General features: G+C 33.8%; 2 protein-coding genes across 2 annotated transcripts; both read left to right on the top strand.

Annotated features, from left to right (window-relative positions):
- The first annotated feature begins 6,987 nt into the window (after positions 1-6,987).
- Positions 6,988-9,104, top strand: LOC126712312 (peroxidase 9-like). The gene is made up of 4 exons (XM_050411599.1): positions 6,988-7,297; positions 7,650-7,841; positions 8,264-8,429; positions 8,533-9,104. The coding sequence occupies exons 1-4, from the start codon at positions 7,031-7,033 to the stop codon at positions 8,943-8,945; spliced, it is 1,038 nt and encodes a 345-aa protein (XP_050267556.1). The 5' UTR covers positions 6,988-7,030; the 3' UTR covers positions 8,946-9,104.
- Positions 9,105-10,873: 1,769 nt separating this feature from the next.
- Positions 10,874-17,902, top strand: LOC126712311 (uncharacterized). The gene is made up of 7 exons (XM_050411598.1): positions 10,874-11,384; positions 11,467-11,609; positions 12,817-13,088; positions 13,949-14,103; positions 14,929-15,191; positions 16,214-16,276; positions 17,271-17,902. The coding sequence occupies exons 1-7, from the start codon at positions 11,084-11,086 to the stop codon at positions 17,523-17,525; spliced, it is 1,452 nt and encodes a 483-aa protein (XP_050267555.1). The 5' UTR covers positions 10,874-11,083; the 3' UTR covers positions 17,526-17,902.
- Positions 17,903-18,588: the final 686 nt, after the last annotated feature.

Here is an 18,588-nt window from a genome sequence, read left to right as displayed (position 1 = left end):
CCCTAAGTTTAGGATTGTTTGAATTTTACACTCCCAAATTATGAAACTTTAGGGTGTAAAATCCAAACACCTCAAAACTTTAGGGAGTAAAATCCAAACAATCCTAAAATATAGGATAAAATCCAAATTCTGAAACTTCAAAATGTAAAATCCAAACATCACCAAACTTTAGGGAGTAAAATCTAAATTCTGAAACTTCAATGTATAAAATCCAATCATCCCCAAACTTTAGGGATATAATTTGCAATTTACCAAAAAAGAAAAAAAAAAGATACGTGATAGTGCCAATTTAAGGAATATATATGTGAAGTTATAGTAATGGTTTTATAGGAGGGGTGTTTTTTTTTCTTCAAATTCAAAATAAAGAAAAGGAAATTTGAGAAGGGAAAAAAACAAAAACAAAAACATGAGAGTAAGGATTAAGGAAACCGAAAATTTTAAATAATAAAAAAACAAACAAAAAAAAACATGAGATTAGAGATTAAGGAAACTAAAAATTCAAAAATAAAATAAAAATAAGAGAGAGAAAAAAGAAACCAATAAGTCCTGTTGATGAAGTAAAAAAACGTGAAACGTGGTGACCTTTATTTATTTTTTAAGTAGAGTTGTTTTAAAGATATCGATTAATGGGAGAGTGATCCTATTTTGTAGGCAAAGTTTTAGGTGGAGTTAGTGATGTATTTTTATCATGTTGTTTTCAAGTTTTGTTACACTTAAATTAGGGTGTGGGGATATTTTCAAAACATATAAAAGTCCAGTTCAAGAGAGAGAATTTTATGGGAATTTTTTTGATATTTTTGTCCCTATTCTTAAAACTTTTGTAGGAGAAGTCATTGGTTACTAAATTGAATATTTTTTACCTTCAGAAAAGTCTAGTTCAAAGAGGGAAATCTTTTTATAAATAGTATAGATTATTTTTATTTTTAAGTGGAGTTGTTTTAAAGACATGAGTTAGTAGGAGAGTGGTCCTATTTTGTGGGCAAAGTTTTAGGTGAAACTAAAGATGTATCTTTACCTTGTTGTTCTCAAGTTTTTTCATACTTAAACTTAATGTATAGGGGTATTTTTGAAACCCATAAAAGTTGAGTTCAAGAAAGAGAATTTTATGGAGTATTTTTTAACATTATTGATCTTATTCCTAAAACATTTGTAGGAGAAGTTATTGGTTACTAGATGAAGTACTTTTAACCTTAAAAAAAAGTATAGATTAAAGAGATGACTCCTATTATAGATAGTATAGATTAAAATGATAGGTTGTGATTTGTGTACAATAAAATTAATGTCACGAATAGTCCCATGAAAATGATATTACAATAATCACAATCTATTACTTCAACAAATTGTAAAAAGAATTGCGAAATTTATTGTATCTGTAGTCTCTTTCTTTTTTTCTTTTTTCTTTTTTTGGAAGGAAATTGTATCTGTAGTCTTATTAGGATTGTATAGCAAACTTGGACGTCAAAGTCTTGATAGCACTAATATAATTTTTTTTTAAGGTCAAGAGAGCATTAATTTAACTAGGTAGTAAGGCTTTTTTTTTTTTTTTTTTTTGGGGGATAATTGGCTTGTTTAACACTTTATTATTTAAAAAATAAAAAACAAATAGCACACTCACTCTGAGGGAAAGGGAGGGTGAATAGAGAGGAGTAGAATAGAGTTAGCTGAAAATTAGTCTAGTTTCTTATCAACTCTAATCTACTCCTCCTTACTTCCCCTCCCTTCCCCCACAATCCAAATTAAACGTTTTGATGCCTCTTTGGCAAGTAGGCTCTTAACACTAAATCTAATATTTATAAACACTTTGTTGGACTTTAAATGAATGATGGTTCCTTGCAAGTCCAATGTCCCCAACGTTTAAAAAGAGAACATCCTATTGCAACCCACTTCTTAAGAACCATGTCAGACTATGATGACCACCGTATGCATCTCAGATGTGTAGTGGTCCTGCTTAATTTTCATTGTACTTACGGATCCATAGAGGAAGAGTTGGACTTGGACCACCAATCAAATACACAACACAAGCAGGCACATGTATTTTTAGGACAACTAAGAATATACAACAAAAAAGACATTGGTATACACAAATCATCTGCTTAAAAATAAGAGATTAGAGATTGTTTAACAGCAATTGACTATAATTCTAGGCTTCTTTGCCTCATTAAAAACAGTGGCATCAACCAGATTATCACATTTTTGTCAGCTTTTCAAGTGCACAAACCCTTTAAAGTCAAGCATGCCAAAGTTCTATGCCACATGCTACTTTGAAAGAGGACCACTGGGATCAAGTGCATATCATGTATCCCATGATTAATCATCCACATGCTTTGTATATATAAATCTTCATCCATAATGCTTTGTTGATGATGGAAGTACAAAACCATATTCTTCGTTATGATGTCTTTGTGGCATTCACTTCAGTTGCAAAAGCTTGATGGAATTAGAAGAAGTGGTCCTAAATCCATCTCTGATTTGAACAAAACCTGCCCATTATTACCTTCAATTTTGAGTATTAAAAATTCTCTCAAATTCCTATTTTAATTTTATCATTTATTTGAATTTTTATTATGGGGAAGAGAAAGTTTCTTTCTTATTAAAAACACAAGAACAAAACAAGAGTAAATGTTATTAGGTGTCAAAATAAATAATTATGTACCCTTTGTCCACCAAAGAGTGTGTAAGGACCCAAATATGTGCTACAGGTGTGTAAGTATAATTTTTGTACTAATATACTAACCCTTGTAATCTAGAAGTTGGTTACAACTTACATGTTGTCATTGGGCTTTCTTAGCTAATAAGCTTTGCAAGCAACCTGTATAAATATTTGTAAGCTATAGCATTTTGACAATGAAAAAATAAGATGAAACACTCTCTATTTACTCTATAGAAATTTTCTTCTAAATTTCTCTTAAATTTTTTTTTGCTGGGTAATTGTTTATTGCAGGAGATATCCCCACACTGACGGTTATGTGGTGAACCAGGTATCACTTGGGCTACAAGGCCCGGTGGTAATTTCTCTTACATCTATATCCAAGGTGATTAAATAATCCCACATTGGAACTCATAAGCTACTCGTGAGAATATATGCCCCGTGTTTAGGCCTTCTTTCGTTGAGATATTGGACCTTAAGCCTTTCGATAGTGACTGCCACATAAACATATGCTCGTGAATCATCTTACCAGTGCTATTACTGATTTTTTTGATTCTCCAACATATGATATATAATATGGAGAAGCCACACAAACACTATACGCTGTTGTTTACTTGTTTAGACTTTAGAAAAGTATGGATAACCACAGTACAGACACTTGGGGTATATTTCTTTTGTTGAATTTTTTTTTTTCTTTAAACAATTATAAGATTGATTAATTTTTATGCTTAGTGATTATGTTTTCCAGAAATTTTATCAAAATCTCTTACTATTAGGATTGTTAACTTGCCAATGATCTTTTAGTTGAATTGACACATCTTCATGCACAAAGTATTTGGGATCAAATTTCAAGCTACGGGGTTAACAATATACTATGACTATATATATATATATATATATATATATAAAAGATTATTTACCAAAATTGAAATACAATAATAGTTTTCAAACTTATAATTATGAACAAGCCATGCTAAACCAAAATTGACGGTGTATATTTATGAAGAAACAGATTATGATAACATACCCCCTCAATAAGCTCTACAAGCATTGTCATACCACAATAACAAAGCATTGAAGAATTTAAAAAAAAAAAAAAAAAAAAAAAGGTTTCCTAATGAAGCTCTTTATTACATCATATAATAAAAATCAATAATACGGAATGAATTAATATGTTTTTATCAACTTTTATTATACAACATTACTTCAAAATTGTTTTTATTTTTATTTTTTACTGCTCATTACTTGAACAAAATAAATATAATAGATATATGTGTGCAATTTATAATTGTTATTTCTTATGATGTACTCATTACTAACAAAATTTTATAATAAATACACTATAATATATCTACAACATCCTCCAAAAAATTTACATAAAACATTACAATATTATCCGTGCATCGCGTGAAAAACTTACTAGTTTATAATAAAGAGTGATACTTACAATTAACAAACACTTACTCGTACTCTTAGAGTTGGAAATAATTGTAGTAAGGGTATATAAGATTTAAATTAGAGTGTGCAAAAATATATTTAAGAATAAATTAAAATATTAAACTAACAAAAAAAAATATTATAAATATATATAATATTTTTAAGTCCGGCTCTCCTCCCGTTTCAAACTCTCATGTTTTCTCCAGTTTTAATATAGCTGAAAGACACCTTGCAGACCAACAATCTAAAGGCTAAAAAAGACCCAAGTCATTCTCTCTCTCTCATTCTATCTCAATTACAAACCAAGCAAACCCACTGTCACACTCATACACCCAAGTAACACGTGAAATACAATTTTCCTTCTTTATAATTTGTCTTTATTTCCCTTTCCTTGCTCCAATCTCTCTCCAATATCATCACTACTGTCAACCGGGTATTAGAGCTAAGACCAGATCTCGCTAGAGAAGAAAGCATCACCCAAATTGAAACAAAATTTTTTGGACAAATTCAAAGAACCTAGAAGAGGTAAAGCAAGAACTCTCTCAAAATTTTGTCTTTCTGTCTCCCTCAAAAGGAAACCCCAAGAATAACCTTGCCGTGCGAAACCCATAACAGTAAAATCAAAGAAATTTAAGCCACATACCAGCACCCATAATCAATCACCCATCCATCAAATATATCACAAAATGAAGTGCTAGAAACAAAAAGAGAGAAGAGTAATCATGCAGTAGTGATGAAATCAGTAGCAAGAGGGAGAGACATAGACGTTGGAAATTAGGAATATAAAATCAAAGAAAAATTTGTTAAGCTTCTAAGTATTTGCAACAGCGATCTTGATGTGCTGGCCACGCGTCTCAGATGGCGTCTCTGACATTATTTTCGACAACTCCTTGCCGTCCTTTGCCAATGGTGTTGGGTGTATGTATGATAGTGCCTAGTGGGTTTGCTTGGGCCGTGAAAACTTCTGAGTAATTGAGAGAGAAAGAGAGACAAAATTGAGAGAGAATGACGTGGGGTTTTTTTTTAGCCTTTGGATTGTTGGTCTGCCAAGTGTACTTCATCTATATTAAAACAGGAGAAAGCACGAGAGTTTGAAACCCAATATTTTTAAGGGCCGCCCCTGCCCCTACCTAATATGGTGTTCAGTATTCATTTAAAGCTAGCTAGAAAAGGTTGATGAAAGTTTCCACGAGGGGAACAATAATGTAGAAGGCAGATCCATCCAAATTTGTCCTTGTGAGCAGCTAATACCAGTCAAAACCAAATCCATCTACTTAAACAGTTAAACTGTTTGATTTAAATGCTTTTTTGTTGTTTTGATTGACATGTAATTCTGGTGAAGCTATGTGATGTTTGTTTATTGTTTGTAATGAAAGCGAGAGCTTTTTAGTAGTACCACTTTTTTTTTTCCGACCAAGCTACTAACTTTTGTTTGGATGGGTTAGGATAGTTCAAGAGACGTTGGGATATTTAGACTCAGTTAACTTTATTTAGCCAATATTTTTTTTTTTTTTAGGGACAAACATAAACTTTTCGTTAATGAAAACCAATGATGTTAATTTGGACAACAAAAAATAAAGGTTGTGGAATATCTTTCATTCACACAACAAAATCCAAAATTCTTAAAGCATATCGAATTAAAGAATAAACAACCTTATTACATTCTCTCTTTACATGAGAGTAACGTAACTGATTAAAAAAACTTACATGAAAGCGAATATCATCAAGAAGCAAACCAACAGTGGACAAGAAATAACCATCCTCGTTGATTAATTCAGTTATGCAAAATTCCAATTTAGCATGGGATGGGTATAAACCATATCGCAAAAATTTTAAGTGCGGAAAGAAAGAATCCCAGATACAATCATATTAAAGTATTCATCAAAATGTTAAGGAAAGAAGTTCAGGAGATTTTTTTTTTGCATGTCCGCATTAATCACTTTGTAAATAGCTTTTAACTTAATAAGGCTCCTCATCAGAGAGAGAGAGAGAGCACTGAAGTGATACTGAAGTGATAAAGGAAACAAAACAAACATGCTAATAATTAATTAAGAGAATTCACCATTTGCAGTGATATTACATATGTAAAACAAAACAATTTGAAGTCTTAACAAGCCACGTCTCTATGTTCATTTTTATGCTTCTTTTTTCTTTCCCATTTTTACTAATCTGAATTGGAATGAAGGGCTATTGAATATTAAGAAACAAAAGATCTGTTATGCAGAGTAGCCAACTTTTGTTTTCTTTTGGAAGTGTAAGAAACAAAACTAGCATAGTTCCAGATTTTCCTGTTAATGGAGTTCATTTGGAAAATGAGTGTGAAATTAAAATGTAGCATATTTATGAATTATTTTTCTCCCAAAAATAAAGCAGCGTTGGCAAGATACAGATAACTAAACAAAAGGGTAAACCATTCTTGTCTCTTGATTGGAAGAATTCCAATTAGAGCTAAGTATTGTCTTGAATTATTCTGGGTTTAAATGTGTTAAGTTCATTTGTTCAGCTGTCTATTTATTTACTTCCTTTTTTGTCAACTAGTACTTGTTCGGTTATCCCAAAAAAGAGAGGAATATCAGTTCAAGTAAATAACTTAAATATGGTTGTTTAATATCCATTTAAAGCTAGCTAGAAAAGGTTGATGAAAGTTTCCACGAGGGGAACAATAATGTAGAAGTCAGATCCATCCAAATTTGTCCTTGTGAGCAGCTGATACCAGAGTCAAAACCAAATCCGTCCTCTCTCACAGACGCACTCGTGAGTGACATAACTCTTGTGCCCCAAAAACAGGTTCACAACTAGACCTAGTAATCCCTCGGCAGTAGGCATCCATATTAGGTGAGAGTATTTTGGTAGGGAAAGTGGTTGATTTGATTGTCTTGAGCTCTATATATATGCAAGCAAAGGCTAGGCAATTTGTAGATCGTGCAGCAATAATTTGAATCATCAATGGAACTCTTCAAAGTTACTCTTGGTCTTATAGTAATAGCTTCCCTCTCGGCCACACTCTCCTCAGCTAACCATGGCTTCAATTTAGGCTGGGGTGGTCATGGTGGAAGTGGTGGATGGTCTTTTAGCCTTTTCCCTGAATTTTATCTATCCTCTTGTCCCCAAGCCAATGACATTGTTATGTCTGTGTTGGAGAGAGCCTTTGCCAATGAGCCAAGGATAGCTGCTTCTTTGCTTAGGGTCCACTTCCATGACTGCTTTGTCCAGGTTTTAGAATTATTCCATTGGCTCCAAAAGCACAAACATATAAAATATGAAACATTTTCACAATTTCTTTTACATTTTTTTTGAGGTGTCGAATTGTAACTAGTGCAACACTGTTTTCGTATTGTCATACCACCCACATTATTTTATTGTGTGCAATGAAAATATATGAAGGAAAAAAAAAATTCTGTAATTAGAGTTATTAATAAAATATAGAAGAATAAAATTTTCTCTCTCTCGTTTTTATTTTTATTTTCCTTTTTTGTTAAAAGTATAACAAATCATTTAAAAGTTAGAATCCTTTGTGCTTCTTCTTGTCACTTTCATAAAATGGTCCAACTTTCTAATGTTATAGGGTTGCGACGCCTCAATATTACTAGATGATAGTGCCACAATAGTCAGTGAAAAGAATTCTGTGCCAAATAAAAATTCTCTTAGAGGTTTTGAAGTGATTGATGAGATCAAGGCCAAGTTGGAAGAAGCATGTCCTCAAACTGTCTCTTGTGCAGACATTCTCGCCCTTGTTGCTCGTGACTCCATCGTATTAGTAAGCCAAAGCTCAAACTTCATCCCTACTTTGTTTGCCTTTTTGTTTTATTTTTTATTAATTTTGTTAACGTGAGTCATATTCATAGACTCGTCAATTTATAAAGCTTTATAGGAAAACTATAGTATTTCAACATTTTCTTTTCTAGTTTATTTAACTTATTTATGTACAGTTTTTTAAAGTCTTTTATTTTTTTTGGGTTACAACTGTACTTTATGACATAAGTTCCTTGAAAATGGAAACTAGAAGTTCATGGAAAATGATAGTGTCATTGCATAATTGTTTAAATATGTCCTTAGAAGGACCTTGATAGGCGAAAAAGGTTTATCCTTACTAGAAGAATTTCTAATGGCCTTCTGAATTGGTACTTTAAGGATTTCTTACCAACCAGTTTGCTAAGTTTGTTGGGTGTGTTAAAACAGAGCGGTGGACCGTATTGGGAGGTCCCATTGGGAAGAAGGGACTCAAAGACAGCAAGCTTAAATGCTTCAAACACTAATATTCCCCCGCCAAACGCTACCCTCCAAAACCTTGTAACATCGTTCAACCGTCAAGGACTTGATGAAGTTGATCTCGTTGCACTCTCAGGTAAATTTGACTTTTTAGATGTAACACACTAATGTTGACCATGATAAATTATCAATTGTCTTGAAACTTAATCATTTAATGATTACTCATTATCACATTGCAGGGGGCCATACAATTGGTTTAGCAAGGTGTGTGTCATTCAAGCAAAGACTGTACAACCAAAGCGGAGACAACCAACCTGACCAGACTCTTGACAAGGGCTACTACTATTATTTGAAATCAGTTTGTCCTAGATCAGGTGGTGACAATAACACCTCTCCCTTGGACTTTGCCTCCCCTGCAAAATTCGACAACGCGTATTTCAAGCACATCCTGTGGGGAAAAGGGCTGCTCAATTCAGATGAAGTGCTTTTCACAGGAAGTGTTGGGACTACTATGCAATTGGTTAAGATTTATGCTGAGGATGCGGGCCTATTCTTCATCCAGTTTGCTAAATCTATGGTTAAGATGGGCAACATAAGCCCTCTCACTGGTTTTAATGGTGAAGTTAGGAAGAACTGTCGTCGAATTAATTGAGCAACTAATTATCTACAATTTATAATGCTTTATGCTGTGTTGATTGTCATCTAATTCTGGTGAAGGCATGAAGCTATGTGATGCTTGTAATGCAAGTGAGAGCTTTTTAGTAGCACCAAGCTGGCTATTATTCTGGTCAGTCTTTCTATTTTTATGTAATTCTCGAGTCAGCTTGTTTTCTTAAACTAGTGCTTAAAAAAAATATCGGGCAAACATGCAACTATGCTAGGAAAGAAAAAAAAAATGATATTTTAAAAAGTTTGTACTTATCAAAATGAGCCAAATGAACTATGGAAAAGGCATAGCAAAACTGCCAAACATAAAATGGCAAGCACAAGAACGTATAAAAGTTAATCTGGTTTGACAAATTCTATGACAACCAACGCTAAACAAAATCTACTATTTACAATTATACTCACAAATACACCTAGAAATATCCACACACTAACATGCTAGAGAAAACTGAAGTCTTTATTTCTCTCATTAGACAAAGGTCTTCGAGCTCTCACATATTAAACAAAGCTACACCACCATTCTATTTATAGGGATTGAGACTTGCCTTTATTTATTATTTTTTTTTTCAAATATAGAACTAATTTTCCTAATAGAGTTAGTATTCTTATCTTACCAACTAACACTCCTCATAAGATTAATACCACTGTTTTAAAAACCGGACCGGACCGGCCGGTCCGACCGGTTCAACCGGGAACCGGAAGCCAATCCGGTCCGGTTAAAACCCCCAAAACCGGTCAAAAACCGGGTTGAACCGGAAATTCAAAAAAAAAACGGTTTTATGTCCGGTTCGGTTTTTAAAACCATGATTAATACACCTCTCATGTAGTTAATTTTCAACTTTGTTTGATACTATGTCGTTTTGAGGGTCTTTAATGACCAAATCCTTGCAAAGCCTAATAGGAATTTTGATACTGAATTAAACAAATTTGAAAGTTAGAGGACTGAATTGAATGAAATTGAAATTAGAGGACTAAATTAAATTTTACAAAATAATAGAGTGCAATTTGTAATTTAGCCTAACAATAACAACTCACATAAAAATCAATACAATAATTGAATTTTTAAGATATTAATTTCTTCCTAAAAGAGTATTGTTCCTCGCTAAAAGAATACTTCACATCAAAAACCATTGTATGCACCCATTTTGAATCCCATATGACAACATCAAAATGAGTAAGTTCAAATAAAGTAAAACATGAAATTGCCAAAATGTTTCCAAAAAAAAAAAAAAACCATAATCTTACATATAGCTGGTGGTCAGAGAACCCAATATGGCACTGTGTGGGAAGTTTTTTAAACGAAAATCATGAAAATTAATGTGAAATCTTCTAGTACCACAATTTCGATAGTATCAATATAAAAAAGAGTGGGAAGTTTTTTAAACTAAAATCATGAAAATTAATGTGAAACCTTCTAGTACCACAATTTTGATAGTATCTAAATATAAAAAAGAAAAATTAGAGCACTCATTTTTTTTAGTGTATGATAGAAGAATATGTAAAATTTATATATTTTTCTCTAAAAATGACCCACACAAATGAATATATAATTGTATAAATTTACAAGTTTTTTACAGTAATTATATAAATTTATACTGACACTATTCATTTTGCATTTAATATTTTATTAGTTTTTTTTTTACGTACCACAAGGATGAAGAAAAAGAAAAGATGGTAGTTGTTGTACTTGTATGTGAAAAAAGATAAATAATAAAAAATTTTAAAAATTATATTTTAATAAAATATAGTTTAAAATAGGTAATATGATGTTTTAAAAAATAAACATGAAAAGAAGAATTAAAAAATGAATACTCAAAACAATCAATAGCAAGCCTTGTAGAGAAAAAGTTGTGAAAAAATTAAGTAGGCCGGTCCAAGATAAATGTGGCTGATTTCAAAGCCCAAGAAAAGAAACTCATATCTCATCTTTTCTTTCAAATGCCGAAGCATTAAATTAATCTTCCTCTCTCCTCTGAACTTACGCTCCCTACTGTACTGCCCCGTGATCATTCTACATTTTCTTCTTAAACCATCACACACTCTCTCAAGATAACAGATCGGAACCGAAACTTCTAGAATGCGACGAGATTGTATATTGTAGCGAAATCAGAATCGGAGTCAGAGATGGGGAAGCAGAGCGCGTGGGTGGCGATTCAGAAGAAGCGGTGGCCGCTGCTGATTCTCGCTCTGCTTTCGCTCTTCACCGCAATGCTTTTCTTCACCAGAACCTCGTTCGATTCCTGCGCCACCAACAGTACCAGCTCTGCTACAAGTAATAGCATTGTTATCAACAACAATCGTTTTCGAGAAGAAGAGAAAGACAAATTTACAAACGCTCAGATTCAATCAAAAGCCGCACCGAATCCGCTAGATTTCATGAAGTCGAAGCTCGTGCTCTTGGTTTCCCACGAGCTCTCTCTTTCTGGTAACATTGTTATTTTCCGTTTGGTTCTTCAGAAAATAAAATTAATTAAAATTTTTTTTTTAAATTTAATTTAAATTTTCAGGTGGGCCGTTGTTGTTAATGGAGCTAGCGTTTTTGCTGAGAGGTGTGGGTGCGGAGGTTGTGTGGATAACTAACCAGAAACCGGTGGAGCTAGACGACGTCGTTTACAGTTTGGAGCATAAAATGTTGGACAGAGGGGTTAAGGTAACATTTTCAAATTCATACTCTGCTGTATTTTCTAGCATTAGCTTTGCTCTTTCATTTTGAGAAGAAAAATTCAAAATCGATTTGTTTATCATAGAAGAGGGGGCTTTTGTTTGGTTTGGTGCACAAGTGTGTGTGTGTGTTTGAATATTGTGTTTGTGGTATGTGGATTTGGGCTATGTAAGCGATTATGAGGAACTCTAATTGTAACTTGAATTAGTCCATTTGGGATATAGTGCAGATGTGGCTAGCGCTCCCTCTGGTCATGACATTGAGAGTTAGAGCGCATAGGACTATATCCAATGTCAGATTGAAGTTTGGAGAAGCTCATATGAGTGGAAAATTAGGTGGTTTTGTACAGAATCATGTGCTATATAGCGTTAAGGGTTGTTATATCAATTGCAATGCAATGTACTCCTTCATTTTTTGAAGGATGGAAGTTCTTGTTAAGAATTATCTTATGTGGGACTTAGGGTGTTATGTATTGTTTTATGGTTTTGCTTTGTTCCATCTGGATACTTGTAAAGCTTTTGTTAGTTAGTCATAGCTTTGACATAATTGTCCCATGAACCCTTTGTAATAGTGGAGCAGGTCTATCTATAAAAGGTTTTATAGAATTTTATTATACAAGAAAAGTTTATATTTGGATGCCTCCTGCTGTTGTAGAAGAATTTTGCTTAGTGGGTTATCGCTGGTTTTACAGTGGACTGCTATCTATGGCAAGATTCATGGTTCCTTTCTCATAATGCCTATTTTTTTGTTATTAATCTCACTATGAATTATGAGCTGAATCAGTTAGTGGAGGCACAGTTCTCAGAGTCTTTCAGTACATCATGCAATAAGTGTAAACATGTGTATAATAGATTTTGTGTCTTGACTTTAAAGTTGCTCCTAAACGATGTTTCTGCCAGTAGATTTATAGCTCGAGCTAGACAGAAATGAGGAATAGTCAGGCCTTTGTTGGTTCCCATTCTTTTTTCTCTTGCAAAAGGAATTATGTTTTTACATACTTCAGTATTCAGCTTTTAGGCGGCTTTCAAGAGAAAGCACTCCTCATGTTCTGTACTTTACTCTGACTTATTTATTCTTAATGGCTTTCATATTTGTTGCCTTGCTTCATTTCTTCTAATTTGTGACCAAGAAACTGGCATTCTGTTGTGCTACTAAAATATTAGCCAGCTAATTGTGAATTCTCCAATACTTTTAGGTCCTATCTGCAAAGGGTCAAAAAGCTATAGATACAGCTCTTAAAGCTGATTTGGTTATTTTAAATACTGCTGTTGCTGGTAAATGGCTGGATGCTGTTCTCAAGGAAAAAGTTCCTCATGTGCTTCCAAAGGTTTTGTGGTGGATTCATGAAATGAGAGGGCATTATTTCAAAGTGGAGTATGTTAAGCACCTCCCTTTTGTTGCAGGTGCCATGATTGATTCACATACAACTGCAGAATACTGGAAGAACAGAACCCGAGAGCGTTTAGGGTATTTTACTAGAATCAATTAGTATATGCTATGTGTTTCATGTTTATCTATCCAATCAATCCTCAAGTTCTTTGATGCTTATTTCACTCAACTTGTCTCATTAAGATGTTTTATGCAATCCCAACAATTAGGCCATATTTCCTCTTCCACAACTCATTGCATTGTTTTAGGTCCCATTTCTCTTAACTTCTTGCAAGGGGTGAGATTATCTAGCAAGGAAGAGTAATAGATCACAAAGCTAACCGGCTATAATTTGGCTTCATCAGAAATGCACCCTTTACCTTTAGAGAGGCCATATGAAAGGGAATCCAGGACTCTTGCACTCTGAAATGTCATAAATGCATTACAGAGTGCTATATCCCATACCGAGTTTCTTAAATGTTGGCACTTAATGTCTAATAAGTTAAGTATCAGAATAAAAGTTGTACATCAATTCAGGTGTAAGACATACATAATCTTCTTCTGATCAAATAATTTCATGGCAGAATTGATTGGAAATAAAACCAAGCAAATGAATTTGATGAAAATATAATAACCAGTGGATAAACATTACTAAGACTTCATCTAATTGCTGTACATTAGCATGCTACTTTGAGTGGAGAGCATCTTCAGGTCAATCTTCACTAACCATTGCCATTAATAAGGTTTTCAGAGAGAATGACTTAGTTCTCTTGGCACATAGAACTGAACACATACTTATACTTTATAATAGGCTTTGTTGATATAGCATGTAATGTAGAATTGGTAAACTCTTTTTGCTACCTATTCTATGTAATTCCAATTCCGTAGATAGAATACACTTTCATATGCTTTCTGCAAGTGAGCTTTTTCTTATAAATGTCCCTGCCAATGCTTTACAGGATTAAAATGCCTGAAACTTACGTTGTGCACCTTGGAAATAGCAAGGAACTAATGGAGGTTGCTGAAGATAGTGTATCCAAGAGAATTCTTCGTGAGCATGTTCGAGAGTCTCTTGGAGTGCGGAATGAAGATCTAATCTTTGCCATCATAAACAGTATGCTCTCCCTGTGGATAAGATAAATATGTTTTCCTTCATTAGTCTGATTGGTGAAAAGTAGTATAGTAGTAAGTCATTTGGTTGCAAAATATTCCACACTTCTTCTTTGGAGAAATCTTAGTATATAGATGATTTTTTGTAATTAAGCTGGATTAGAGTCCATCTCTTACTAACTTGACATTTTGCATTGCGACTGTGATTGGTAGCCAGCTAACTGCACTGTTTTTGGATAGTCATGTGAATTTTTGTATTTAATGCATATTTAGCTGTGTTCTTTATGACCCTTACTTTTGCATATCCTCATAAATTTATTGTTGCTTGTGTGCCTATGATCTTCTTGAGATCTGTCACTACTTTTACATCATTGCTTTAAGATGCACCTATATTTCCTTTTCTTTTCTTTTTTGTATGGTAGTGGGGGTGTTATGGTGAGGCAAATAAATGAAGCTCTAATTAACAATGTGTCTCTTCCAAGCACAAAGGTTTCTTTAAGGATGTTCTTGATTCTCAATAGCAGAACATGAACCTTATTGTGCCTGGTTTCTCAGTTTGGAGTTAAAATTGGTAATTTGTGATCTCTTCCTCATTTGTTGAACATTCTGCTTTTGCAAAGATGTCAAACCTACTTTCCTAATTGTAATCATATTTCCCCCTCTTACTATGTGAGGATGGCATCTTTTGTTTACTTGGATATTACATTAACTTTTTTGCATTATGTTTCCAAATTGGTTCTTTGTTTCAATACACTACCCTAGGTTAGATCCATTTGTGACTGTACTATTTAAAATTTATATTTTCTGAGCAACATGCATGATATAACAGGTGTTTCACGTGGGAAAGGTCAGGATCTATTTCTTCGTTCCTTTCATGAAAGTCTGCAACTTATTAAAGAGAAGAAACTGCAGGTGCCACCAATTCATGCAGTAATAGTGGGAAGTGACATGAATGCTCAAACAAAGTTCGAGACAGAACTGCGGAACTTTGTACTAGAGAAAAAAATTCAGGACCGTGTTCACTTTGTCAACAAAACCCTGACAGTAGCTCCTTATTTGGCTTCTATTGATGTTCTTGTTCAGAACTCCCAGGTACTTTCTGCAAATATATCATGTTAATTCATGTAGGAGACAGTTCTTATGTTCTATTTTATTATTTCCTCTTTCTGCTGATCACCTTTATTACTGATATTGAAACCTACACTCTTGATTTGATACTTGATTGTTGTAAGTACTTAATCATTGTAACTGCTTTTTCATTGGTCCTCACCCCCACTCTTCCACCAAGGACTATTTGCTAAAGTGCAAATGGCCCTTGAACTAACTGCCATCCCATCTCCCGTAAGTAAAGTCTTTGGTTCAATTCAATCTGAGGCAGTTTAGTTTGTTGTGTAAAAAATGAAAAGGAAATAACAGGAGAATTTGCTATGGTAAAATTTAGACTAAGGCAACAAGTTGAAATGTTTTCCTTCAAATATCTTGCATTACCAGTGGTGTCCTCGGCATATGATGTGTTGCATGTCATCTCTCTTTTTTCCTTTTTGGGCCTCACACCTGGGGGTTGGGGGGGGGGGGGGGGGGGTCTTTCACTAGAGTGTGCATAATCCTCTTTTCATTGCTATGCTTTCTTCTTTGCAGAAATGTGTTCTACGGAGGGCTTATATAACTAGGATCTCTTGTTTACTCAAACCTTGCAATAGAAGAAAGGCAAAAACTAAAAAAAGGGGCAAAATCTCTACTTTCTGATCATGTGCATTTATTCAATTCTATATGTGGTGTAAAATTATTGTTTATGTGAAACTTGACAATATGATAATAAAATAGAAAATGCTAATGGCGGTGAATATGTGAGAATCTGGCTATTCCATGCTATTTTGATGTCTTTGTTATCTTATTTGGTATGTTTCTACCCCCATGTTTTTTAACAAAGAAGAATAAGAAATCTTGGTTGCCCTGTTTCATATTAATTAAGCTGCATTTTGAAAATCACCGTTTTTTAGGTTCCGTTGTTCTTTTTTATTTCATATTTTAGTGTTCTTTTGGTTTTATTTTTGTTTCATGGACTCTATTTGTTTTGTGCTCCACTCCAAATGTTTAAACTAATTGCTGTGTAGGCCCGAGGAGAGTGCTTTGGGAGGATAACCATTGAAGCAATGGCCTTTCAGCTGCCTGTGTTGGTAAGTCTTCATCATATGATATGACTTCGTTTCCAACAATTTCTGCATTTTACTTAGACTATGGTAAATTAAATACTGTCTTCTTAGGCTGATGAGTTCCAACTCAAATGACACATCCTCCCTTGCAAGAGCAACATGGAGGGTGAGGTTGGCCAATATGTTCTAGCTCAAATGGCAAACCCTCTCAATGTAAGAGCAAGGTGAAGGGTGAGGTCATTGATCAAAACCCACTTGGTACATGTGTAATTACCAATAAGGGAAAAAAAGGAGGGTAAGGTTGTGGGTTCAATACTCATTAGGTGTGTGTGTAACTTATCAAAAAATAATATAATGTTATATCATTTGGAGTGGAAACTTCCGTTTTCCTCAAAGTTTTAGTTTCATTTTTGTTTATTTTCATATTGTGTTTGTCAATCATCAATTATTTTGGCTGTTTTGCTCATCAACTGCTTGGCATTTGCTTGCATTAAATATATTATCAAATGTGGATTGAGTCTGTTTTTATTTATTTTATTTTATTTGTTCATATCTTTTCATCATCTACCCCTCTCTTGTCATATTATAATTATACCATTCTTTTTGCCCTGTTTTAGGAATTTATTTTGGAAACAGTATACATTTTTAAAAACTATTAACTGCATAGATCCTTGTAACTGCACTTGTACAGTATGATGGCTTTATTTTCTTTGAAAAAAACTCGAATATCAAGCTTATTATCTTTCGATTTTTCATATAATTTTGCTGATAATTGCCCCTTCTAGAAAATTATTCTCATATGATAGAATGGGTTCAAAACTCCTTAGGTGTGTGTGAAACTTACCAAGAAAAAAAAAAGAAAAAGAAAAAAGAATGGAATGTTTTGTGTTCTTGTTTTTGTTTGGATCATCTTCTCCACGTGTGCACTAATGCCCATATGTGTGTGTGTGTGTGTTTTGATTTCTCCTTCTCATGTTCCAATTGACATCATTGTTTTTGTCACTGACAATATTATCAGGGCACAGCAGCTGGAGGCACCATGGAAATAGTGGTGAATGGGACAACAGGTTTGTTGCATCCTGCTGCAAAGGAAGGTGTGACACCTCTTGCAAATAACATTGTCAAATTGGCCACACATGTAGAAAGGAGGCTAACAATGGGAAAGAAAGGATATGAGAGGGTGAAGGAGAGGTTTCTGGAACCCCACATGTCACATAGAATTGCTCTGGTTTTGAAGGATGTTCTTCAGAAGGCAAAGAGCCATTCCACTTAAATCAAATGAGAGTTTTTCTTCTCCACTTCAGTTCAGAGGAGTTGGGATGTAATCCTTATGTAATGACAAATCTCATATACATGAAAGTTCATTGTATTTTATGTAGGAAGTTCCATAGATAAGTCAAAGTGAGTTGTGATATAATAGTCGGTTTCCTCCATTGTTTATAGGATCATTGAAGTATATCTGGACACGGCAGTTTCTTGTTGAAAATTTTGCTTGTTAAAACCGTTTTGTCCGGAAATTTATGTTCTTGTGAGCATAAGTGCACTAAAGTTTGCAGTCCATGAACTGCAGATCTTCCCACAATGGACATATGTTCGACTTGAAAAAAAAAATTGCCATATTAATGTATTGCAGAGTTATTGCTTTCCTTATTAACATTTGTTGTGGATGGCAGAATCAACATGCATGCTTTGCTTTCCTTGTTCCTGCTGTTATGACTGTTATCCATGAGTTCCCTTCTTTTCTGCTGACATTAATCTTTATGACTTCATTTGAGAATAACTTATTTAGCTGAAACTGAAATTTTTTTGCTGAAGTACTATAGATAAAACTTAAAACTAGTTGAAATTGTATTATGAAATTCATAAATAGCACTAAAAAGTGCAATAAAATTCATGAATAATAACAAAAATAAGCTGAATAATAGCAAAAATAAGTTAAATAGTAAAAAAAATAGCATTTTCAACCAATGCCAAACGCAACCTACATGTCCAGACCATCCAGTAATTCCGAGATTTTTATTTTCACGAATCAAAGAGCCTTGTGTTGACTGGGCCTGGCTCATTAGTCTATGGTCCTTCTGAAATTAGGCTTGGGCCCAACACAACGTTACAGGGAAGGGCTGACCTGATTTGGCTCAAGTTGGCATTTTGGGTCAGGTTTGGCAAGGCCTTGATTTTATTTATTTTTTTATTTATTTTTTTTTTAATTTGGTAATTCGGTAGTTAGGAAGATATTTGAACATTCATTAAAAATACTAGAAAATATTAATTGAGTTATAAAACTTTTAATAGGATACATACTCTAGTTAAATCTTGAAACGAGGTCTGCCCCTACA

The sequence above is a fragment of the Quercus robur genome, chromosome 2 (assembly GCF_932294415.1).
Source record: "Quercus robur chromosome 2, dhQueRobu3.1, whole genome shotgun sequence".
Taxonomy (NCBI): domain Eukaryota; kingdom Viridiplantae; phylum Streptophyta; class Magnoliopsida; order Fagales; family Fagaceae; genus Quercus; species Quercus robur.
This window is presented reverse-complemented; position numbering and strand designations above follow the sequence as displayed.

Bases quoted from the DNA above. Each gene is read 5' to 3' on its own strand.
- LOC126712312 (XM_050411599.1), top strand. From the start codon at position 7,031: ATGGAACTCTTCAAAGTTACTCTTGGTCTTATAGTAATAGCTTCCCTC. The intron at 7,298-7,649 runs GTTTTAGAATTA...CTAATGTTATAG, and splicing joins TCCATGACTGCTTTGTCCAG to GGTTGCGACGCCTCAATATT. The intron at 7,842-8,263 runs GTAAGCCAAAGC...GTGTTAAAACAG, and splicing joins CTCGTGACTCCATCGTATTA to AGCGGTGGACCGTATTGGGA.
- LOC126712311 (XM_050411598.1), top strand. From the start codon at position 11,084: ATGGGGAAGCAGAGCGCGTGGGTGGCGATTCAGAAGAAGCGGTGGCCG. The intron at 11,385-11,466 runs GTAACATTGTTA...TTAAATTTTCAG, and splicing joins CCACGAGCTCTCTCTTTCTG to GTGGGCCGTTGTTGTTAATG. The intron at 15,192-16,213 runs GTACTTTCTGCA...ATTGCTGTGTAG, and splicing joins TTCTTGTTCAGAACTCCCAG to GCCCGAGGAGAGTGCTTTGG.